The 24,392-nt window shown below is 51.5% G+C and overlaps 2 protein-coding genes and 1 long non-coding RNA gene across 7 annotated transcripts in view; 2 read left to right on the top strand and 1 right to left on the bottom strand.

The window, feature by feature from the left end:
- The window catches only part of AHCYL2 (adenosylhomocysteinase like 2), a 77,548-nt gene extending 74,767 nt beyond the window's left edge, over positions 1-2,781 (top strand). For both annotated transcript variants that reach the window (XM_015628198.3, XM_015628199.2), the window contains exon 17: positions 298-2,781. In XM_015628198.3, the coding sequence (XP_015483684.1) occupies positions 298-304 (7 nt within the window). In that variant the 3' untranslated portion in view covers positions 305-2,781. The remainder of the gene's footprint in view (positions 1-297) is intronic.
- A 1,009-nt stretch (positions 2,782-3,790) lies between these two features.
- On the top strand, positions 3,791-24,091 carry STRIP2 (striatin interacting protein 2). 3 transcript variants are annotated; one of them, XM_015629350.3, is made up of 21 exons: positions 3,791-3,949; positions 5,460-5,529; positions 6,622-6,696; positions 6,776-6,910; positions 7,065-7,185; positions 7,804-7,872; positions 7,955-8,061; positions 8,193-8,320; positions 8,605-8,811; positions 9,928-10,151; positions 11,421-11,486; positions 12,158-12,221; positions 12,893-12,964; positions 13,077-13,151; positions 13,625-13,722; positions 14,252-14,378; positions 16,036-16,136; positions 17,515-17,581; positions 20,607-20,711; positions 21,072-21,276; positions 22,790-24,091. In XM_015629350.3, exons 1-21 carry the CDS (start codon positions 3,806-3,808, stop codon positions 23,038-23,040), a joined length of 2,511 nt encoding a protein of 836 aa, XP_015484836.1. In that variant the 5' UTR covers positions 3,791-3,805; the 3' UTR covers positions 23,041-24,091. The 3 variants fall into 3 exon arrangements, with proteins under 3 accessions (XP_015484836.1, XP_033370478.1, XP_018862352.1); XM_033514587.1 differs by having other exon boundaries at positions 22,733-24,091; XM_019006807.2 differs by having other exon boundaries at positions 22,717-22,849.
- On the bottom strand, positions 9,378-22,846 carry LOC117244442. Of its 2 annotated transcripts, XR_004497558.1 has the most exons (4): positions 22,735-22,846; positions 15,364-15,539; positions 12,089-12,302; positions 9,378-9,868 (listed from the first exon to the last, which is right to left on the bottom strand). It is a non-coding gene; the product is annotated as an uncharacterized LOC117244442 (long non-coding RNA). The 2 variants fall into 2 exon arrangements; XR_004497557.1 differs by lacking the exon at positions 22,735-22,846 and having other exon boundaries at positions 15,364-16,039.
- Positions 24,092-24,392: the final 301 nt, after the last annotated feature.

Below are 24,392 nucleotides of genomic sequence, written 5' to 3'. Positions count from 1 at the left end.
TTGGGGTGTCCTGGTTTGTGAGGAGCGAGGTTTGTCCCTGGTTTTGGGGTCTGTCCTGGTTTGTGAGGAGCGAGGTTTGTCCCATGCACAAAGAGGTCAGGATCCATTGAGGATCTCCAGGAATTCCCTGCACTGAGGGGGAACCACGACCCCTCCAAGTTCCCGTGAGAACTAGTCCCTTCCTCAACCATTTCTGTCCTCGGCGTCTCCCCTTCCCAAAACCCACCGTGGCGATGCCGGGCCAGCTCCTCATCCCTTCCCCACTGACCAAAGCCCCGATTTCCCTTCTTTTCCCAGATACTGAGTTCCTGCCGCCGCCGCATCCCGGGGAATCGCGAGGAGCAGCAACAACCACCCGAGTCTTTCTCAACTACTGTACAGGATGAAACCGCGCAAGCTTCCCACGCTAGAGCCGGGCTTGCTGCCATAGTCGACAGTGTGTTTTAGGTTATTTATTTATTAAATTAGAATACTGTTCATGTGGCCTCTGCCACCGGTGTTCGTCCTGCCACGGGACTGGGAGACGCTGGATTTTCTTTCCGTTCCTTTCATTTTTCTCTTTGGGTTCGTTCTTTTTCGGGGCTGGGAGGACGGGCAAGGCGAGGAGGAAGCTGCTGGAATCGAGCCGTGGAATAGTCCCTTACCCCTGCTCACCCCCGCGCACAGCGGGACCCGGCCCGGGAGTCGCTTTTGGTTTCCTCCACACCCCAGCGCTTCTCCAGCGGCACCGGATGATCCTGGCAGCCGGGGAAGCCAAAATCCCCGTCTGCTCCAGGCGCTGCCGCCCAGCCAGGAGCCGCCTCGGGAATCTGTCTGGAGAAGCCTCTCCCCGTGCCCTGGAAGTGCCCGGGGCCGTGCCCAGCCGGGGAACCTCGCCTTAGCACCGCCCGGAGCTGCGCCCGAGGGTCAGCGCCGGCCGCGGAGAGCCCCGAGGAGCCGGCGCCGCTCCCCCGGCCACGGCCCCGCGGCGTTTTCCTGCTGCTGTCGTTCCGAGTGCCAACCTCTCTGGATGAACCAAAGTCGTGTTCCCGGCGGGGCCGCGGCAGCCCCGGCTGCTGGAAGGGCCTCGCCCACCGATGCTGCTCACGCGCCCGGCGGCTCTTCCCACGCCAAGCAGAGCTCGCCGGCCGCCCGGCTGGGAGGACCCAGGTCCTTCTCCAGCCAAATTTCAGTCCTCATTGGAAACGTTCGGAGTTTTATTTTCTGGTCGTGTTTGTACGAATCTGGAAATGCCCTTTGGAATGTATGAGACGTCCGCCGGAGCGACCCCCACGGATTCTGTGCGAGGGGAGAGTTCAGCGTCACTAAAACCCTTCGGTCACCTCGAATCTCGATGTGTCAGAGCCGATGGAGAATAAATTCACCAGAGTTCCCTGTTTGATGCCAGGATGTCCCACCTGAGCACAGGACAGCGTGACCCTTACCAAGGTGACTTCCCAAGTGTCTGACCGGAGTCACCTCTGTCCCTCACGTGGGGAACAACGTGATCCTTCTACAATGAAACTGCCCAGCCCCGTGAGCACAGAAGGCTTTGTCCTCCCGCTTTGGTTCCCCAAGTCTCTCATCGACTGCAGATCCGTGTTTTGTCCTCCTGGGCTTCTTTGCCATCATGGAGAACTTTTTTTGTGGCAGCTCGTTCACGCACAAGGAAGAGGAAACGGAGGAATTACGGCCTCAAGTGCTTCCCACGGCTCTCGGGAGATTTGGAGTCAGGTTGGCCACAAGTCGCTCATCTCCAGAGCAAAAGTTCCCATGTGCCAGCTTATTCCAAGATTCTCCTCGAAATCTCTCAAAATCAGGAAGGAAAACCTTGAAAAGACCTTGAGAAAACCATGAAAAAACCTTGAAGAGACCTTGGGAAGGCGTCAGGGCTTTGAGAAGGCCTTGAGGAGACCTTCAGGCTTTGAGAAGCTTCTGCGTAGACTGATCGCTAACCACAGACTTGAAATTCTCTCTGCTCGTTCATTTTACCCAGATCCTGAGAAATTTTTTTTTTTGGGGAAGAATCCCCTGAGCTGTTTGAAATGCCACAGCCAGGTCTTTCTCCCCGAGCTGGATCCTGGTCTGTGCCAGCCCCGCTGTTCTCCGGGAGCGTGGGAGCTGCTCCTGGCCCAGGTGAGACGCAGCCCTGGGGTCACCGGGGCACAGCAGCTTTGGGAAGAACGGGAATCCCGACCCAACCACAGCCACTTTCCCCTGGAAAAGGCCCTTTCATCCCAACCCCTCTCATCCCCAGAGCTCTGCACAGCCCCGGATCCCTTCATGCCCAGTTTCAACCCCCCCTTTTATCTTCCAGGTAGATAGGAAGGAAAAAAAAAATAAATATATATATATATTAATACTAAAATCCCAACTGGCTTTTCCCACCTCGATTTTTAAAGCTCTTCTCCATGTTCTGCTTCTCCTGTAAAAGCTTTTTGGCTCGCTTGGCTTTTTTCCTAATCAACCTGGAATCATATCTTATGATCATCTCTAAATTAAACGTGTAATGGGGTTTGGTTTCTTTTATCTTTTTTTTTTTTTAAATGTAACACATTTTTCAAGACTTAGGAAAAAAAGGAGATTTTAGGTAACACCAGCAAAATCATATAAAGGAAATTAATTCTGTTCTGAATTTTAGAGATAATAAGACAAAACCCGTCATCAGCAGTGAGGAAACGAAAACGTTGCAGCCGTAACATTTCAAAAGGATGTTTTAAATATTAATGTCTGAGTGATTGTATTAGATCAGCAATAAAGACTCTGTAATCTCAAAACACAAATAAAACATTGGAAAACTCACTCAGCTCTCTCCCGAGCGTCCTTGGGGTCAGGCGGGGGCAGACCGGGATTTTGGGGCGGAACAAGGAGGGATCGGGGATGGTGCTGGGATGGGGGAGCCTTGAGCCGTGTCCAGATAATTCCAGCTGGGAAAGCGGCCCCGGGGGCCGTGTCCTTGGGGCAGCCGGAGCTGTTTGGGCTCCTGGGCTGGCGTGTCCTTGGGAAGCGGTGCCGGAACGATCCCGATCCCGTTATCCCCGCTGGAACAATCCCGTTATCTGCTCCCCGCTGCAGAAGGGGAATTCCAACCCAAATCCTTGGGGTTTCCATCTTTCCAGAAGGGATGTGGGGCACGAGCAGCACCGGGATGGGGCATCGGCCACAAACCTGCACTGTCACCCCAAAAACAACCGCCCCCCCTTTACTGGGTGTGGGAATGGGAATCCTGCTCGCTCCCACTCCTGCTCCAGCACCCCGGGACCAAAATGGGATAACGGGGTTTGGACAGCCCGGCTGCTTCTGGGGCTGCCTCGGGGACGGCGCCGGGGCAGCTGCAGCCCCACGGGTGCCCCCCACCCCTCCACCCCATAGGAACCTCTGACAGCAGCAGTTCCCACCCTGCTGCCCCAGCTCAGCGCTCCAGGGACACCCCAAAACCGCCCCATGGCAGCATTCTGTACTCCCAGCGCTCCAATGACACCCTAAAACCACCCCATGGCAGCATTCTGTACTCCCAGCGCTCCAGGGACACCCCAAAACCGCCCCATGGCAGTATTCCATACTCCCAGCACCCCAGGGGCACCCCATAGCTCCCCATCACCCCAGGGACACCCCATAAGCCCCCCCGTGTGTCCCCAGCCCCCCCCCATTCCGAGGGTCCCCCCCAGACTCCCCCAACCGTTACCCCCAAGCCCCGCCCCATCCCGCTCCGGACCAATGGCGATGCGGGGTGTGTGTTGAGGCCACGCCCCCTCTCCCGGCGGACCAATGGGCGTGGCGGGGGCGTGGCGGGTCCCGGCCCCCACGTGCTGGCGGCGGCCGCGGGATGGAGGCGGCGGGAGGCGGCGGAGCCGCGGCCCCGGGCAGGGCCCGGCCGGGACAGCCACAACCCCAACCCCAGCCACAACCCCAGCCCCAGACACAGCCCAAGGGCCGGGAGCTCTTCAGGAGCCAGCGGAAGGAGTCCGAGGTAAGAGCGCGGAGCTCGGTGCCGGCACCCCCGGGCTCCGACGGGACCTGCTGTGGCGTAGGGGGTCCCTGCTCCGGGGCTGGGGCTCCTGCGGAAGGAGCCTTGTCCAGAACTGGGGGAGCTCCCGGTCTTGGGAGTGCTCCCGACCCCAAACTGGACGCTTTAGGGGTCCTGCGGGGGTGGCTTTGGCGTCCTGCGATGCCCAAGCTCGGAGCGGGGAGTCCCCAGGGGCGCTCCCCGGCACTGCCATCTCCCCGTTCCTCCCTGCAGCTTTTGGGGTTCTGGCTCAGCCCCAGCACTGGCACCTTCCAGGCCCAGAGCTGGCAGCAGGGTTTTGGGGACCCACCTGGGCTCCCCCACACTCTGCAGGTTCCCTTTTGCCCCTCACCAAGGTCCGGGTGCCTTCACCTCTCCTGCCCCAAAAACCCCGGGGCGCGGGGGAATCACCAAACCCCGCTGGGCTGCTCTGCCCCAGCTGCGCCCGGGGCTTCCAGGCTGGGGAAGCAGCACCGGGATCGGGTCACCAGGATCCCACCGGGATCTGATGTCCCCGGCCAGCGTCAAGACACCGCGGGACCCCCGAGAGCAAAGGACGGGAAGACTTCGCTTTCCCACCAGGGAGCTGAGGGTCGAGGGGCTCCCTCACCCCAAAAGGCTCCCTGGGAACGGTGTCCAAGTCGTGAATTTGGGGTTTGCTTTGCTCCCCTGGCTCGGTATCTCAAAGCGGATTAGGGCTGCACGCGCTTCGCCGAATTCCTCACCGACTTTAACTCCCCGAGCCGCCCCGCCGGCTGGGCTGCAGAAATTGGGTGAAAAAACAGCGTTTCTGAGCAAGTCGGGCTCGGCCCGGAGCCGCGCGTCCTCCTGGGTCATCAATATTAATCGCGACGATGCGCATCAGTTCCAGCCCGGCTGCCGAGGAGGGATGCTGAGACTCGGAATGGGAAATTATGTTAATTTAGTTGATTATCCATTCATGTGTTCCCTTACCCGGGGCAGGGCGGCGCGGTGCCGGCCTTGGGTCGTCTGGCTGCGGCTGCCTGCTCGCTGCCCCGCCGGAATCCTCCGGCGAAGTTTCATGCTCCAGTTGCTCATCCGCAGGGGAGGAGGAGGGGGATCAGAAAGGCAAAGCCCGAGCCTGGGAGCTGTCAGATCTGCGGTGCTGAGCTCGGGGATCCGCAGCGTCCTCACGGGGGATTTTGCTTTAAACCAGCTCCGGGGTTTGTTTTCAGGGCGTGCGGGGCTTTGAAATGCATCAAATATTCAGCGGCGTTTTGTGTCGTGCCTTTGCGTTTCCCTGGGGTTTGAGAGATGCTGGTTTTACACACGGCTTCCACATTTCCGCGGTGTTTTAAGACACGGACTCCCCGCTCCCATCCGTGCGAGTCGCTGCTCCGGCGGCTGGAGGAGCTTTTGGCGCAAAGGCTGCGAGTGCTGGCAGCCATCCCGCATCCCAAAATATCCCCAGGGATGTGCCAGCCCCCTCCTAACCCCACCCCGCTCTCCGCAGGGCTCCGTGGATTGTCCCAACCTGGAATTCGAGTACGGGGATGCCGACGGCCACGGCGCCGAGCTGGCAGGTGAAGCAGGTTTTAGGGGCTGTATTGTTATTTTTATCTGCCCGTCAGGCGGGGAAAATGAAAATATTGAGTGGTGCGGGAGTAGAGCGAGCGGGGTTTATTATTAGAGAGCCACTCACGCCCTGGGGACGCAGGGGGGACACGAGGGGACACAAGGTGGCAGGAGGGCGGAGTGTCCGGTGACACAGCCCAGGCGGGAGGTGTCACCCTTTATCGGGTGGCTCGTGTCCTGCTGTGCGGTGGCTCCAGCTGCTGCCGCGGTCCCGAGCGTGTCCCGGGAAAAACCGGGTTATTTTTACCTCGGTGGATCTCGGCTGCACCAGCTGGCCTGGCAAAAACACATTTCCTCTGCAAGGGATCCTTCCTCCTTCCCTGCGGGATCGCCCCAGCCCTCCGTGGTGCTGCTCAGTGCCTCAGGACTGGGGGGATTCTGTAGGATCAGGTAATAGGCAGGAATTCTATAGGATCAGGTAGGAAATCTTTGTGAACTGGCAGGAATCCTATAGGATCAGGTAGGAATTCTGTGGGAACTGGCAGGAATTCTATAAAATCAGGTAGGAACTCCATGGGAATAGGCAAGAATTCTATAGGATCAGGTAGGAATTCTTTGGGAACAGGCAGGAATTCTATAGGATCAGGTAGGAATTCTTTGGGAACAGGCAGGAATCCTATAGGATCAGGTAGGAATTCCATGGGAATAAGCAGGAATTACAAAGTACAGGTGCAACCTGGTGTCTCTCCAAGTCCAGCCCCTATTTGCAGGACCCAAAATTTCTGGGTGTGGGATCAGTGCAGGTCCTGCCTGGCTGTTCCTGCATTCCCTTCGTTCCCAAACTGCTTAAGGGAGACTGAAAATGTCCCCCCAAAAACTGATGAAATGGCAAATGCAGCTGGAGCAGGAGCTGGGAACAGCCCAGGCGGGACGTGGGGATCAAGGTGATGAATTTGGTGGCACTGGGGGCCACAAGGTGCCCCTGGAGTTGCAGGAGAGCTCAGGTTCAGCTCTCTGTCCCATGTCCACCTGGGATGCTTCCCAAGGAATTTGGGAATGAGGAGGAGGGTGAAGTCCCTGCTGATCCCCGTCTCCATCAGAGCTGTACAGCTACACCGAGGAGCCTGAGCTGAGCCACAACAGGAGATGCTTCGAGGAGGATTTTCACACTCAAGGTACCAGCTCTGGGCTCAGCTCTGGGGCTCGGGGCAGGAGCAGGGAAGCACCTGGCTGGAAGTCTTGTCCCTTTTCCAGTGCCCGACAGGAGGTGGCTGGAGCTGGACAGGGCTCAGCAGAAGGCCTATGTCATGCGCCTGCTGGATGGGCTGGAGGTGGTCAACAGGGACAAGAGGCTCAAAGTAGCACGGGCCATCCTCTACCTGGCACAGGGTAAGGATCCGCTGCCGTGGGGGTTTGGGAGAAGCCTTTTTTGGGGTTGTGCCACGTCAGCGCGGTGAAGTTCCTGTCTAGGGTGGTCCTGTGGACTCCAGGTGTTCAAAGGCAGATCTTCCCTCACCAGTGGTTCTCTTTGGGGCCTCTCCAGGTGTCTTTGGGGATTGTGATAATGAAGGTGATGTCCTGCACTGGTCTCGGCACAACAGCTTCCTCCTGTACCAGCTGGGAACCTTCTCCGCCTTCCTGGAGCTGCTCAACATGGAGATTGAGTGAGAGGACTGCGCTGCCCTCGCCTGCCTCTCCCTCCCTGTCCTCTTCTTCTCTTCATTCTTTCTCCTCACCCCTCTGCTTCTTGGACTCAATGACCTTGGAGGTCTTTCCCAGCCAAAATGATTCTGTGATTCCATGATCTGCTTTCTCTCCTTCTTTTCTTCCATTCAATTTGCTCTCCTCCTCTCCATCTTCTTCCTCATCTTCTTCTTCCATCCTTCTCTTTCTCTTCTACCTCCTCTTTCTCCTCATCCTCTCACCTTCCTGCTTTTCATCTTCTTTCTCCTCATACTCCTCACCCTCTTCCTCTTTATCTTCTTTCTTCTCATCCTCCTCTTCATCTTTCTCCTCATCCTTCTCACCTCCCTCCTTTTCATCTTCCTTCTCCCTATCTTCCCCACCCTTTTCTCCTCATCCTCCTCCTCTCCATCTCCTTTCACCCCATCCTCCTCACACTCTTCTTCAATCCTCCTCACCCTCCTCTTCATCCTCTTCCTCCCCATCCTCCTCCTCCTCGGGAGGTGGCCCAGCCGTGTCCCATTCCCCGCTGTGGCGTTCCCAGACGTTGTCTGGGTGGGGATGATGTGGCTGGCGCTGAGCTCGTCGCTCTCCTGCAGGAACAGCCAGGCCTGCAGCAGCGCCCTGCGGAAGCCGGCCATCTCCCTGGCCGACAGCACAGAGCTCAGGTAGCCCCTGGGCGCTGGGAGAGCCGTGGGACCACCTGTGGGGACAGGGCAACCTCACCTCCTGCTCGTGCTGTCCCGGCAGGGTCCTGCTCAGTGTCATGTACCTGATGGTGGAGAACATCCGTGTGGAGCAGGAGACGGATCCCCCCGAGTGGAAAACCTGCCGGGAGACCTTCAGGATGGAGCTGAGTGAGCCCCAGATGAGCTCCCATGAGTTCATGGTGACCTCTCGAGGTCCCTCTGTCGTGCTGGACCAGCGGGGAGAGCTCAGGGATGGGGGGGATCTGCTCTGAGACCGGTCCTGGTCCTTTCCCCACCAGGTTTCCCTGTGCACACTGAGGAGCCGTTTGCTCTGCTGCTCTTCACGATGGTGACCAAGTTCTGCAGCGGCCACGCTCCACACTTCCCCATGAGGAAGGTCCTGCTCCTGCTCTGGAAGGTTCTCCTGGTGAGTGCAAACCCTTCCTTGCTCCACAGACTTTTATTCTGGAGGAGTGCTGCTGCAGCCTGGATGTTCCCCACCGTTCAACCCAACCATACCGGGGTTATTTAGCACCGGGAGCTGACACGGGGAAACGATTCCTTCTGGGAAGAGGGTGGGCTGGGGGAGGAATCTGGAGAACGAACCAGTGCTGCTTTGCCTTCACCCTGGGCTCTCCCTGCTGACAGCCCCCAGCTGGAGCTGCCCAGGAGGGCTCCTCTCCGTGCTCTCCCCTCTCTCTCTGTCCCCAGTTCACTCTGGGCGGGTTCGAGGCGCTGCAGGCCATGAAGGTGCGGCGGCGGGAGGAGCTGGGGCTGCCGCCCCTGCCCGAGGACAGCATCCAGGTGGTGCGGGGGATGCGAGCGGCCTCCCCGCCCACCTGCGCCATCGAGCTGGTGGAGCAGCAGCAGCAGCAGCCGCCGCAGCAGCAGCAGAAGCGCGGCCATCGCAGCCGCAGGGTGAGAGCCGGAGCCTCCCCCTGGGCTGGGGTGGGATTCCAGCGGGCACCGGCACCGTCACCAGGAGTGCTTGTGGTTACGGTTCCCTTTTTCCCCCGCCCAAGCTCTCCGGTGTTTTCCAGGTGTAGGCTCACGGAATGGTTTGGGTTGGAGATCATCCAGTTCCAAAGGACACCTTCTATCAGATCAAGTTTCTGATCAGGTTTTTCACAGCTCCATCCAACCTGGCCTTGGACATTCCAGGCATCCAGCGGCAGCCACAGCTGCTCTGGGAATTCCAGCCCAGCCAGGAATTCCTCCCCCAGATCCCATCCATCCCTGCCCTCTGGCAGTGGAAGCCATTCCCTGTGTCCTGTCCCTCCAGGCCTTGTCCCCAGTCCCTCTCCAGCTCTCCTGGAGCCCCTTTAGGCCCTGGAAGGGGCTCTGAGCTCTGCTCACCTTCTCCAGGTGAACATTCCCAGCTCTCCCAGCCTGCATCCCTGGGAACTGAGGAGCTCCAGCCCTGGAGCAGCTCCAGGGCTCTCTCCAGCAGCTCCAGGTGCTGCTGCTGTGTCCCCAGGGCTGGGGCAGCTCTGCAGGTGGGGCAGAATTCCCCGTCCCCTGCTGCCCACGCCGGGGGCTCAGCCCAGCCTGGGGGGTTTTTGGGCTCTCAGCACACGTGGTCATGTCCAAGTTTTTTCATCCACCAGTTTCAATTGCAAGAGATCAGCCCCATGGGGTGTTTGATCCAGAGGAAGCCAGAGGACATCCTGACCTTATGGCAAAGGGCTGATAAGCACCGGGGAGCAAACTGCTCACAGCAAGTTCTTTTTTTAGCTCTGCTCTTGGAGCTGCTGTGTTATGGGCTGAGGATGAAAATGCTTTTTGGTAAGGAAGAGATGTCGGATGGAAACCCTAAAAGTTAAGGTGGAAAATGGGGTCAAACTCCTAGAGCGGCAAGGTTAGAGGTACAGAAGGAATTATTCATGTGCTTTGGAGGCAACAGGGAGGGAAATCCTTACCTGAGGAACATCTGAGACCTTGATCCTTCCAGGATGGAGAGATCTGGTGCCAGCACCTGAGAGGGAAATAAAACCCTTGAAGTGACTTGAGTTTCTCCTTCCCTTTCTGCTGCAGCCCCTGATGAAGCAAGACAGTTTGGATATCTACAATGAGAGAGATCCCTTCAAGAACGATGAAGGAGGGGTTGATGAAGAGGAGAACGACGACGTGGACAGCGGGATCGAGGGGGAGCTGGACCTGATGGAGAGGGATGCGATCATCCCCGCCATGCCGGCGCAGCGCCTGCCCATCGAGAGGGTGTCCTTCCCCAAGGGGCTCCCCTGGGCCCCCAAAGTCAGGTAAAGCCACCTGGTGTCACTGCCATCCTCCCCAGCCCTGCCTGTCCTGGAGCTCATTGCAGTTTTTTGGGAAGTTTTTTGGCGTCTGGCAGGTTGAAATGAACTCCACTTCCCTTTTTGTCAGCGTTGGTCCTTTCTGGATTGGCCACTTGCCACATTTGGTGTGTAAATCCTGGGGAAGAGCTCAGCTAAACCCAGCCCAAGCCAATAAATGGGCAGTCCAGGCCAACAAGGGGATCCAGTTTTGGATATCCCAGGTTGGAGTGGGAAGGAGGCTGTGCTGGGGCGCTGTGGGAGCAGGGTCAGCTTTCCCAACCAGATTCCAGTGGATTGTGGTAGCACAAAGTCCTTGATTAATCATCTTGGGAGCTGGTTAATGCCACCTCGTTGGGTGAGTAGGGCCCCTGTGTTGCCAGGTGAAGCCTTTTTTAGTGGCAGAGAAAAAAACATCTAAGGATAAAGGTGTTGCTGCCTTTCCTTCCTAAGACAGTTATCCACACATGAAATGAGGGAATGTTAGGAAAAGAGGGTGAAAACCTCTGCCCCTTTCCCTCTGACCCATGTGAGGCTTTTTTTGCTGTTTATCCCAAGCCTGGATTTAATCCAGTGTCTTTAAAACACAGGAGCAAATAGATATTTTTGAGATAGGAGCAGTGACGGGGTTAAGTCTGTCTGTCCAGAGCATTCCTAGCAGAAACACAGCAGGAATTGGATTCCCACATGGATCTCCAAGGTGGTGCTGCGGTGCTCCACATCACTTCACACTCTCAGCTTTGAAATCAAATGGCTGCTGCTTTTCTTGGCTGGAGGCTGGAAATCCAGCTGGATTCCTTTCTGTCCAGGACAGCCTTGGCTCCCAGCTCATGTCCTGCTTGTAGCACGGAGATGCCGAGCGGTTCCCATGAAAGATGCCCGAGGTGGACAAGATGTCAGCTTGCTGTTGGAGCAGCGTGTGCTCCGGCAGACCGTGGAGATGACATTTGTTCTCTCTGAGCGAGCAGATGCTCCTTGGAGATGCTTGTGAGGAGCACAGGAGGTGGATACAAAGGTGCCGCTTGTAGAAAACTCCTCTCTGTCTACTCGCACGTCCCCGTGGAGTTGCACGACAAATACAAATGGTTTAGGTTCATGTTGCCCCCAGATAATGAGGGCAGAGGTGGCTTTTGCCTGCTGCAGTTGAGATCTCTAGAAATCAGACTGAGGCTGTGATCTCGTACGTGGCTGTTTTCCAACCTTCTCCTTGTTTTTGTCTCTCCGCTGCTCCATCAGACAGAAGGACATCGAGCATTTCCTGGAAGCAAGCAGGAACAAATTCATCGGATTCACGCTGGGACAGTGAGTGTTTCATCCTCCAAATCTGCCCTTGTAGCTTCCATCAGTGAGGGTTAAGTGGTGGGAGGTGTGCACGAAGCTCAGGTTTTCCCAGCTCAAGACATGCTCAGGATGAGGCAGTGCTGGGTTTGCCAGAGCTGCAGCAACCAAAGCAGTGCTAGAAAAACATGTTCCTGGAGAACACTGGTCCCCAGGGACCTCTTTCTATTAAAAATCAGATCTAGCCCAGAATAAGTGACCGCTGGCCCGAGCCAGGAGCTGGTTTGATGCGAAAGGCAGCTGAGACAGTTTGGTATCCACAGCAAATTACCCAGTCTGTGAACAAATCAAGCTGCAGAGTCATCCTGGGACAGACCCAGCAGGGTAAATTCATTTTTAGGTGCAGTGCTGGGCTTAGACTGGCCCTACCCTGTTTCTGATTTCATCTGGTTTCACCCAGATTCGGATTCAATCTGATTTCACCCCAATTCTTCACCCTGATGTCTCTCCTCTCTCGTGCAGGCATGACTGGGAGGAGGTGGGAGGGCAGCAGCTCACACCAACACCTCTCCCAATCCCTGACACATCTGGGATGTGTTCAGCAGACTCCAGGCTCCCTCTTTTACCTGTTATGACATGGGAATGTTTGAAGATGGATGTCCCTCTTTCCTCTGACCTTCTTTCCTCTTCCCCAGGGACACCGAAACCCTGATAGGGCTCCCGCGGCCGATCCACGAAAGTGTGAAGACCCTGAAGCAGGTGAGACGGTGGCTCCGTGCATGGCATGGGATCCCCACCACGTGGATCCTCCTGGCCAGCCTCACTGACACTCACTGCAGGCTAAAAAGTAAAAAACACAGGGTAAAAACCACTTTTTTAAAAAAAAACCAGTTTAAAAAACACAGTTACTGCAGGGAGTGAAAAGTCGGTTGTCGTAGGAAAAGCTTTTGGAGCTTCTTGTAGGAATTGAGGCAAAAAATTATAAACTGAGTCCTCAAGCAGCCTCTTGAGCATTTTTACTTTCCCTTTATCCAAGGTGTAGCGTTCCTGCCTCCTGGTGAGTGTCTGCTGTGTGTTTTGAAGGTGACAGACTTTCAGAGCTGGGTTTGGGGATACATTCCAGAGGGAAGCACAGCCAACCTCAACTCCTGCTCCACAGGGAACGAGACCCCTCCTGAGGCCAACTGACCCTACCCAAGGTCTGGGCTGTGTTTTGGAGGTGATTGTCCCTCCAATTCCTTTCAGAGAGTTCCTAGAAGGAGCAGGTGGAAATAACCAAAGGCAGGAGGTGTGAGGGGCTTCAGGGACAGGGGGATGTCCCACGTGGGGATGAGCTGCACACCTCACTGGGATGGTGCTGTGACCACCACAGGCCGTGTTTCCTCCTTCAGCTGTGACACTGCTCTGCCTCTGTCTGTGTGTTTTTCCAGCACAAGTACGTTTCCATCTCAGATGTCCAGATCAAGAACGAGGAGGAGCTGGAGAAGTGCCCCATGTCTCTGGTAAGAAGAAAGCCGCTTCACCCCATCACCAGAGAGGTTTCCAAGGTGTCACGTAAATCCATTCTTATTTTGACTTTGTTTTCCCCTTGTTTTTAATGCTTCTTTGCCCTAGGGGGAAGAGGAAGTCCAAGAAACCCCATGTGAGGTCTTGTACCGAGCAATGCTCTACAATCTCCCGCAGTACATGGTAAGCTCCTGTTCCTCAAAAGGAAGGAAGAGCTTTGGAGCAGGGAATGGTGCCAGTCTGGGAGCTGCAGAGCTCAGCACAGCAGGGTGTTCAGGACCTGGATGGTGAGAATTTGGTGGGAATCCTGAGCAGAGTTGGGAGGAAAGTACAGTCCAAGAGGAGGGATTTGGAGGATTCTGAGATGCTGATTGGGTCACGTGGGCTCTGTAGGGAGAGACAGAGATTTAAACATTTAAACTCCAGGTGTTCTTTGTGCTGTTTTACCCACACTACCAGAGCTCAGGCACGTGTGATGTCTTAGACCGAGGAGCAAACAGAGCTGCTGAGCTCCCCACACTTGTCCTGTCTGAGGTTGAGTGTGGTCTGGTGAAACCCTGTAGAGTTGGCTCAGAGTTGTCCAGTTTTGGCAAGTGAAGGAGAAGGAAGGGATTCCCTTTCCTGGACCATCCCCTCACACCTGGCCTCTCCTGCAGATCGCTCTGCTGAAGATCCTCCTGGCTGCTGCACCCACCTCCAAGGCCAAGACTGACTCCATCAACATCCTGGCAGACGTGTTGCCTGAAGAGATGCCGTAAGTCCCTGGCCAGGTGGCCATCCCAGCCTTGCCACCAAGTCTCGGACCAAGCAGGAGAGCTGATAAGTTTGGGGGGCTCCAGATTTGGGGTATCTGTTTGGGTGGGTGTTAATTACTGTTGGCACCAGGGCAGAGCTGTCAAAGCCGAGGAAGTGACGTTGTGATGATGATTTGAGTGCAGCCACTCCGAGCTAAGTGATAAAATGATAAATGATAAAATGATAAATGATAAAATGATAAATGATAAAATCCTGCTAACTGGCCCAAATCATAAAGATGTGTCAGCATACCGGAGGTGTCCTCCCTACTGCTCCACCAGGATTCCTAGTGGAGGCCAATCCACTTTTTTTTCCTCCTTTTTTAACGCATTTTGGCCTCACCAGGTGGGATGGGTGGAAATGGGAGTGCTGTGGGGAGCGAAGGTCCTTGGTTTCGTGGAGCTCATCCAGACAAACGAGAACTCCGCAGTCCCTTTGGCCTCCCCCGTGCTGCCACAACCCCACTGCTGTTTTTCCCTCCACCCCAGCATCACCGTCCTGCAGAGCATGAAGCTGGGCATCGACGTGAACAGACACAAGGAGATCATCGTGAAGAGCATCTCGGCGCTGCTGCTGCTGCTGCTCAAACATTTCAAGCTGAACCACATCTACCAGGTGGGCCTACAAGAGGGGATGGCCGTTGCCCAGCTGGGCTTGAAGGTCCTGATAAACCCTGTTCTAGGAGATTTCTGGGGAGAGTTTCCACTGAGGAGCTGTAATCACATTTCCATAGCTCCAGGATTTCTACAGGTTGTGCTTTGACAGCATCGTTCCTACTCATGTGGCAGGAGCTTTTAGACTTCTGGGAATATCCATTCAGGTTAAATTTAGGAGATAGCACGAGCCTCCCTGGCAGAAGGGGGAAGAGGAAGGGGATTAGGCAAGATTCACTTTTGCTCTGTCATCTCCAATGCCCAGAAATAGTGCTGGGAAGGACCTCACGAGGTCACCTAATCTGGTTTTGGCAGGATCGGGTTCTTTGGGCTCCAGTTTCAACAGAGGCAGGAGATCTGGGTCATAGTTGCAATCTGATTTTTGTTCCCAGTGTGATTTTTGTTCCATCTGCATGGCACCAATCAAACTGCACCCACTCCAGGGTTTTCCTTTGTTAAAAAAACCCAAGGACTAATATGAGCTGTGGCCCAGTTCTCCACTCGTTCTGCAAGTCAAACAATTAATGTTTTCTAATTTTTTCTAAAGCTTTCAGCACGCTACAAATCCCTCTGATATTTAACTGAGGATAAATATAAATCCACGTATCGGATTGGGTAAAATGAAACCAACTCCCACATTTTTACAATCCTACATTTGTTCCGCTCCCCCCTCCACATCTCTTCATTTATTTTTCTCACTTCAAAGCAGCTCCTTTCCTTTCTTCCCCCCCAGGCAGGAGGGCCATTGCAGCCTGCTGCTGAGCCTGGAGAAAGCTGCAGGGTTCCATCCCCCTGATTCTGCCTTTTTTTTTGGGTCTGATCTGGGTGGTTTTGTTCTTCTGGTGACAAAGGTGGTCTGAGGGAGCACCATGAGAACTCCAGCAGGTCTGAAACGAAGGAATCGCTGAACCATGGAGTGCTTTGGGTTGGAAGGGTCGATTACTCACCAGCACATCCCAGCACTGTGTCATCTGTGGTGTTGTGTCATCTGTGGTGTGCCAAAGCCGACAGCTGGCACCAGGCTGAGATGAGAACAAACTGTTCCTTCCCTCTCAAATTGGAGATCTGGATGGAGAGGCATGGGAAGGGCAGGGATAGGATTGGGTTTTGCTGCAGTTTGTATCTGTAGAGGATGGGAGAGATTTGTTGTATTATTGAACTGTGGAGTGGTTTGGCTTGGAAGGGACCTCAAAGACCATTTAATGCTCTGAGGCAGAGAGAAATTAAAAGCAAATAGGAAAATAGTTATATTATTTCAATCAAAATTTCTAAGGGAGCTGGGATTAGTGTGTGAGAGCAATAGGAATTATTGCATTTCCTTATTTAATAGCTACAACTCCTTCCCTCTTCCCCACACACTGTTTTACCAGATTTCATTTTGAAAAGCCAAGAGGTGCAGCTACTCCTAAAGCACTGCCGTGAAGTTTGTGTGTCATCTCTATGGCAAATGGAATTTCCCAGCTGCTATGCATGACCTTACACAGCAAGCTTTGGGGAGAAGATGGTCTGTGACAACATTCCCAAGTTCTTAGCTTTGTGCTGGAAAGAGGTTTCCGTTCCCAGGTGGTGCTCCCAGCTGTCCCAGCTGACACTGACCCGTTTTCCCTTCTCTCCCCCAGTTTGAGTACGTGTCCCAGCACCTGGTGTTCGCCAACTGCATCCCGCTGATCCTGAAATTCTTCAACCAGAACATCATGTCTTACATCACTGCCAAAAACAGGTACAGCCACAGCGACAGAGAGCTGATGGGGCAGGAAGGCTTCGTGCTTGGGGAGCCCCCAGGTGACCTCAGATGGCTTTGGGGTGTCCTGCCCACTACAGAAATATTCAGAGGGAGCAAATCCCTTTGGCGTGATGAGGATGACTGGATGCTGGGTTTCCAATCTCTGATTGGGTTGATGAAATAGAACTAAAATAAAATAGGCTTCGTCTTTAAAATCAAGTAGTTTTCATCTTCACATGGACTCCTGGGGAGCCATGCAGTGCCACCGGGATGGCATCAAGGCCACGTGGGGTGGGATCTTCCAGGTCTTTTCCACTTTTTATAGCTGTAATTCAGTTTTCCTGACTCCTTCAGGTTTTTCACGGTTGTCACTGCCTTTTACTGCTGGTCTGAGAGAGGCACCAGCCCCGTTTTGAGCAGGGCACTGTCTGGACCCCCATGGCTCAAAGACCTGAGACAGCACAGATCTTCCACTGCTCACCAGGGCAGGATTTCCCTGTTTGGAGAGGAGCTCCACAGGGATGTTGGAATGATAAAAAAGATCCTTTTTCTTCCTTTTTGATGCTCTTTTTGTTGCTCTTCAGCTGTGTGTGTAGGCTGGTCTGTCTCCTGCACGGTATGGTTGTGTCTGTGCGAGGAGGCACGCATGGGAAAAGAGGAAATAATACGTTGATCCTCCTGCTATAAATATTTCCACTTTTGGTCCTGTGCTTTAAGTGAGGAGGAACCGTATGCCAGGAGCGCTCAGCTCCCTCCTCTGCTCTGGGATGGAGGTTTCACAGGCAGGATACGCACCTGTGAGTGAGGTGGGATGTGCAGCTGGGTGCTCTGAGCCAGGGAGGTGTAAATTCCAGTTTTGGGTGTATTTAACTGACTACTTTTACAAATCCATAGGCCTGGAGGCCTTTGAAAAACCTGAATATTCACTCACCATGAATTTCCTTGCTGCCAATCACACACCTCCCTTTGAACCTCAGATCTATTTTGTTTACTTTTTTCCCCCCCACACTTCTTAAATATGCATATGAATAACTCATCTGTCCCTTCTTAATGGATGCAAATCCTTTGAGTCCTTATTAATGCACTCAGGATGGAGCTTTGGAGCCAGGAGGTATCGATGTGCTCCATTAAGCTGAGGGGTGAGGCGGTGCTGAGGCTGGGATCCCTTTTGGATGCTTTCTGTGCCGGAGGGAGACGCGTCGGCACGGCTGCTTCGCGTGCTGGAGATGGGATTGTTCCCCACCCAAACCACTTGTTGCATTTCCAGGCACAGAGCAGGAAAAATGTTACAGATTCCCGGTAGAGATCATCTTCAAAATTTCTCTTGTGTTAATTGGTTGCTATTAACGAGCCCCTTCTTTCCGGTTTTCTGCAGCATCTCCGTCCTGGATTATCCGCATTGCACGGTCTGCGACTTGCCCGAGCTCACGGCAGAAAGTCTGGTAAGCAGCACAGAAAGGGTTTTTGTGGCCAGGATTGCTCTATGTGACAGCACAAGGAAGGATTTGAGTTTTCTATTCTCTGTCTTCTTTTTCTGTAACCCCCAACCTTTCCAAAATTAGATTTATTTTTTTTCCCCTCCAGGCTTGAAAATTCCTCCCATCACTATTCTGAGTCAGTGTCAGCTGTGGGGAAGTGGGGAAGAGGCGCTGCTGCTGTTGGGCACCCCATAAAAATAGCTGAGTTTAGGATTTTCCCTTTGACAGAACAGAATCACAGAATTCCAAGATCATTGTGGTTGGAAAAGACCTCCAAGATCATCAAGTCCAATCTTGTCCCCAGCCCAGAGCACTGAGTGCCACATCCAGGAATTCCTTGGACACCTCCAGGGATGGGAACTCCAAACCTCCCTGGGCAGCCCCTGGCAAGGCCTGACCATCCTTTCCATATGGAATTCTTTCTGAGCCTCCCTGGGCACAGTTTGAGGCCATTTCCTCTTGTTCTGGCAAGACAAAACTCTTCTGCTTTGAAAGAGACTTTACTCAGAGGCTGTTTCCTCCCAGGTTTCAATTGCTCTGAGCACTCCTGTTTTATCAGATACCGGTTTAAGGAATGAACCAAACTCCCTATGGAGAGGAACCTCAAGTATTCCAGAGACTGGCCAGCAGGATGGGCTGGGCAAATACACAGACTTCAGGTGTGAAAATAACCCTGGCAGGTTCATAACTACAATAATTCGAGTGCAGAGGAGGCTGGACTCAGTCAGCACAGGGGAAAGCTTTGGAGTTAACAGGAAATAATGGACCAGGAATCATTAAAAAGGATCCTGAGCAAATCCAGTCCAGGCAGGGATGATCTCATGGTGCTGCAGCAATCTGAGGCCTGTGTTGTTTTCCTGAGGTGTGTAAAGGTCAAAATCATCAGAGGGAAAGATTTTCCCCCAGTCCAGGGGCTGCTGAAGGCTGGGTGTCCCCATCCAGCCCTGCCAGACTCCGTGGTATCCTGGACCGATGGGGACATCTAGTGACACATCAGCGAGGGCTCCGTGGCTCGTGCTAATCCTCCCAATCAGCCTTTAGGCTGTGGGAGAAAACTGAACGTTTTTAGGGAAAATATTCCCAGTAGGGTCTTGACAGTTTGAGAGCTGTCACCTTCAAGGACATCACCTTTCACTTTCCTCCAGCAGACGCAGATGTTATCCCCAAGGGAGAGCAATTAAATTAGAAAATACCCAGCAAACAACTTGAATTTTGCCAGGAGGGCTGGTCTTTGGGAGGATACTCGTGGAGATAAGGATTTAATAGGAATTAGGCACACCCTGGTACTCGAGGCGTAGGTTTTTGTATTCCTTCAGCCAGCACTTCATGTGTTGTTTTAGCTTTTTTTTAACCACTCTGATGAGTGATTTTAACATCCCAGCTTAACACATTTCTTAGAGGATGGAACAGATGATTCTGCTCTCAGTGGGTTGAGCACGGTGATGTGTGTCTGGGTTATCCCAAGGAGAACCAGGACGAGTCCAGCACTTCTGTCTCACCAGGAGGGGCCTGTGGGGTAACTGCTGTCCCTACCTGGAGTAAATCAGGAGTGGCTGAGGTGGTGAGGGGTTCACCCCCCTCTTCTGGGAAAGGCTCTTCAAATCCTGGCCAGTCCCCATCTCCCCTCTCCTGTCACTCTAGAGGGGTCTGCAAAGGGTTTCATCCATCCCTTAGAAAGGGTATTAAAGTCTGTTTAGCCTGTCTTCTCCTTCCATAAATCTGGTGGAAATAACCTTACCCTGCTTGAAGAGACAACATCAGACTGGTGACAAATCCAGCCTAAGAAAAGGATATTGGCTTATATGGGATCTTTGGGAAAATTTCTTGGTGTGGAAGGCCCAGGTAAGGCCTGGGCACGATGTGACACTGCAGGGCCACTGCAGTTTGGGATCCCCCAAAGCACCAGACAGCATCCACAAGCACCTCAGTGACATCCTGGTGACATTCCGGTGACATCCCACCTCTGGATGTCTCTCGGGCATTGGAAGGAGCCGCCCAGGGAGGTTTGGAGTCCCCACCCCTGGAGGTGGCACTCAGGGCTCTGGGGACAAGGTGGGGATCAGGCACAGCTTGGACTTGGTGACCTTGGAGAGCTTTTCCAGCCTCAGGGATTCCTTGATTCTGTTTGGCACTTGCCTTTAAAAGCAAAGTTGTGCTGGTGGGATTTTCTTGGGTAAATCTGCTTTCAAAGCTGGATTGGACACTGACAGAAGGGCTCCCCCAAACTCTTCCCAAGGGTGCCCAGATCCTGGTATGGGTCGAGGTTTTGCTCTGAGATAAGAAGGCTGTAGCTGGCTGTGAGTGGTTTATAAATTCAGCAGCCCTTGTTTTGCACTAATCCCCAAACTGGATTTTTGTGGGGTATTTCTCCCGTGTTTGGAGTTGTTCTAACATGGAGCAAGTTCCTGCAGTGGTGGAATTACTGCTCAAAGTGCCAGGGCAGTATTTCCACAGGCTGGAGCTGGGGTGTTTACAGTTACCAAATATTTAAAACAATGTCTCAGCAGCACTGAAGCTGGAGGGGATTTTTTGTTACAGAAAGGTCTCGTCCTCTTGATACAAACGTTGCTATTTGTCATCCTGTGTTGATTTGTGATTTCCTTTTACCGGTCTGTAGTGTGTGCCCTAAGCATGAATTAATTTATACCCTTACCAAAAGCAGTGGTGATCACCAGGCTGCAATTTGCTCTCTGGCTGTAAACAAGGAATACAAATCTACCACAAAATATATTTCCCATGATAGAATAATGGGATTTACCCCATTGTTAGCTCTTACTCTAAATTAAAAGCAGATTAAAATTGGAGTGTTTCAGAGTGGCTTTCCCCAGAATCTGCTGATGATAACCCAAGTGAGGAGGCAGCTCTGCCGCTTGTCCTCCCTCAGAAACAAGACTTGTGCAGACAATAAAAATAAAGATTTCTGCCCAAGGACATCTCTGTGGCGGTGCTGATGAACGCTGTGGTCAGGGTTGCACTTCTCCCCTTGCAGGAAGCCGGAGACAACAACCAGTTCTGCTGGAGGAATTTGTTCTCCTGCATTAACTTGCTGAGGATCCTCAACAAGCTGACCAAGTGGAAACACTCGAGGACAATGGTAAGGGGGTGTCCCCCTCCTTGAGACCCTTCAGCGTTTCACCTGGAGCACATCCCTGGCTCTACACAGCAGGTTCAGCCCAGCCTTGTGCTCAGGATTTCATGTGGAAGTGCTGCAGCTTCTGCTTTTCATCCTCTTCCCTTTTTCCTTCCACAAACCGAGCCTTAAATGCAGAAATACTTTTTCTCCCACAAATAACATTATTTCTACCACCCTCAAGCCTGGTGCAGAGGGCATTGCTCATGCTGGGCGCTCCTGTTCTCCCTCCTGGGGGTTTGTGGCGTATGAGAGGCCGAGGTGTCAGTGCCCGAAGCGGCACAGACGGCGTCGGCTCCGCTCTAATTCCCGATGTCCCGTCAGATGCTGGTGGTGTTTAAGTCGGCCCCGATCCTGAAGCGCGCTCTGAAGGTGAAGCAGGCCATGATGCAGCTCTATGTGCTCAAGCTGCTGAAAATCCAGACCAAGTACCTGGGGCGGCAGTGGAGGAAGAGCAACATGAAGACCATGTCTGCCATCTACCAGAAGGTGCGGCACCGCATGAACGACGACTGGGCCTACGGCAACGGTGAGTCCAGCCCGGCCTCGCCCCTCTGACAATTGGCTTCCAAATTTGGCTTCTAAAATTGCTGTCGCTGTCGGGGATTTTTTTGGGAAGTTTTATGGCACTGTTGGATGTAGAGCTCGTGAAAGCCAGATTTGAAATTAATGGGATTTTGGGTTTTTTTCATGTTTTGGTGATATGGGATAATGTCGTGGCTAATGCAGCTTTTCAGTGTTGTTTGTAGTTATATTTGCTCAGATTTTGGAAAAAAAAATGGATTAGGAGCTCATAATAAGCTCACCAGGTTTTAAATGTTTTAAATGTTGATCCTTGCTTCAGTGGTCAGTGGAGGCTTTCAGTGAAAAGTGCAATTGAAAAAGGAAAATAGAAAAGTGAAATAATAAATAAGAAAAATAGAATAAGAATAAAAATAGAATAAGAATAAGATATTTATAAATAGAATAAAAATAAGAATAGAATAAGAGTAAGAAGATACTTATAAATAGAAGAAAAATAAGAGTAGAAGAAAAATAGAAGAAAAAAAGAAGAAAAATAAAAATACATTGATAAATAGAATAAAAATAAGAATAGAATAAGAATAGAATAAGAATAGAATAAGAATAGAATAAAAATAGAATAAAAATAGAATAAAAATAAGAAGATATAAATAGAATAAAAATAAGAATTGAATAAGAGTACAAAGATATTTATGAATAGAAGAAAAATAAGAATAGAAGAAAAATAGAAGAAAAATAAAAAGATATTGATAAATAGAATAAAAATTAAAAAATAGAAGAAAAATATAAATATATTGATAAATAGAATAAAAATAAGAATAGAATAAGAATAGAATAAAAATAGAATAAAATTAAGAAGATATAAATAGAAGAAAAATAAGAAAAGAATAAGAGTAAGAAGATATTGATAAATAGAAGAAAAATAAGAACAGAAGAAAAATAGAAGAAAAATAGAAATACATTGATAAATAGAATAAAAATAAGAATAGAGTAAGAATAGAATAAGAATAGGATAAGAGTAAGAAGATATATAAATAGAAGAAAAATAAGAATAGAAGAAAAATAGAAGAATAGAATAAGAATAGAATAAGAATAGAATAAAAATAAGAATAGAATAAGAATAGAATAAAAATAAGAATAGAATAAGAATAAGAAGATATTTATAAATAGAAGAAAAATAAGAAGAAAAATAGAAAATAGAAGAAAAATAAAAATATATTGATAAATACAATAAAAATAAGAATAGAAGAAAAATAGAAAAGTGAAACTAGAAGTGAGGTGTTTGTGGAAAAAAAAGCCAAGGGCTGGATAATTATGAAGTCCTTAAAGCAGGAAAAGTTACATTTTTATGGGCTATCTTAAATTAAAATACACACATAGTGGGATTTGGTTAGCAATACTAATAATAATTAGGAGTGCCTCTGGTTAATCCACTTGAAACCTTCAGCCTTTCTTTTGCTCAGACCTTGTCAGAGCGATGCTTTCCGCGCTATTTGGGTGCTGTTCCTCCCCCACCGCAGATATCGACGCCAGGCCGTGGGATTTCCAGGCTGAGGAGTGCACGCTGAGGGCCAACATCGAAGCCTTCAACAGCCGCAGGTACGACAAGCCGCAGGACTCGGAGTTCGCCCCGGTGGACAACTGCCTGCAGAGCGTGCTGGGCCAGCGCCTGGAGCTGCCCGAGGACTTCCACTACTCCTACGAGCTCTGGCTGGAGCGGGAGGTGTTTTCACAGCCCATTCGTTGGGAGGAGCTGCTGCACTGCCAGTGACCCCGAGAGGAGCATTGGGTTGGATATGGGGGGGTTTAAACACAGCTGGGGGGGAAAATAAATAAATTTAAACTTTCCAAAGAGACCAGGTGTCTCTGTGCCTAGCTGACACCTCTTTTTGGAGGCTCCTGTGAGTTCTTGGAGGCCAGAAAGTGTTGGCAGAGGGCATGGAGCAGGTTGCAGAGCGAGCTCAGGTGTGTCTCTAAGCTTGGTGTAAGGATTCCAGCTGGGAATTCCATCCCTTCCCACGCTGTTCCTCGTTTGTTTGGATCTATTCGGTTCTGGCTGGCTGCTGATGTGCTCCCAACACCAGCCCCAGGGTCCCAGGAGCACAGCTTGGCTTGGGATGGAGACAACATTCCGTGTTGTCCCTGGCTGAGAGTCCTGGTGCCACCAGGGACGGGTCCTGCGTGGTCCCCTAGACACCCACCCGTCACCTTTTCACTGCTGCTCTCCTTCACTCACCTTTATTAAACCAACCTGCTGTGCTGGGCAGTGTTTAGAGCTTGGAGGTCCCATTTCTCTGCCCCTTTCTCTCCCCTTCTTCAGCCCTGAGGAGACAACAAATACCACTTTAAATAATCCTGTTTTAACACAGATTTTTGGTTGTTTGGGGGAATGTCTGTGCCAGGTCTTAGAGTGGGGAGGGAAAAGTGCTTTGGTGAAGGATTTGTGAGGAAAAGAGTGGATTCTATGGTCCATAGCTTTCAGAATGAATAGGATACTGAGCTGTAAATTTTGTATCGATTTAATAACTTAATATTTAAATTAAATAATGAACACTTCACTTGAGTAAACCAGCGTTGCATGAGGGTGGCATTTGTCAAAGCATCTGTGTGTTCATATAGGGCAGGGAGGCCCTAAATAAACAAGTGTTTGTTATGGCAGGATTTGTGCTAATTGCTTAAATAATTAATTAACCTGGGAATGTTTCCTTCATGGGGTTTGTCCAAGGCCTTGTTTATGGAAATGGAATTAAACCTTTTAAAACCTTTTAAAATAGGCTTTTGTTCAAAATAAACCAACTTTTAAAGGACACCTCTTTAATTAAGTTTTTTCTTCCTGTGTCTTAATTTAAATGCTTATTTTTTTATTATTTTTTAAAGGACAAAAACATCCCTCAAACTCAGCCCTCACCCCTGCCCATCTCCACTCAAGGGGAAATTAAACAAATTACTAAAGTAACTTAGAAAAGCCAAAAAAACCCAAAGTATTTGGTTTAAACCCTTTTTTTCCCCCCTAAATTGTCTTTTTTTTCTCCACAGTATGTTGAAAAGAAAAAATAACCAGTACATACCCAACGTGCATTTTTCTATATTTTATATTTAAATTGTGCTTTTCAGTGCCTGTTA

The sequence above is a fragment of the Parus major genome, chromosome 1A, assembly GCF_001522545.3.
Source record: "Parus major isolate Abel chromosome 1A, Parus_major1.1, whole genome shotgun sequence".
NCBI lineage: Eukaryota > Metazoa > Chordata > Aves > Passeriformes > Paridae > Parus > Parus major.
The sequence above is the reverse complement of the archived record's forward strand: the minus strand, read 5'-3'. Positions and strand labels throughout refer to the sequence as shown.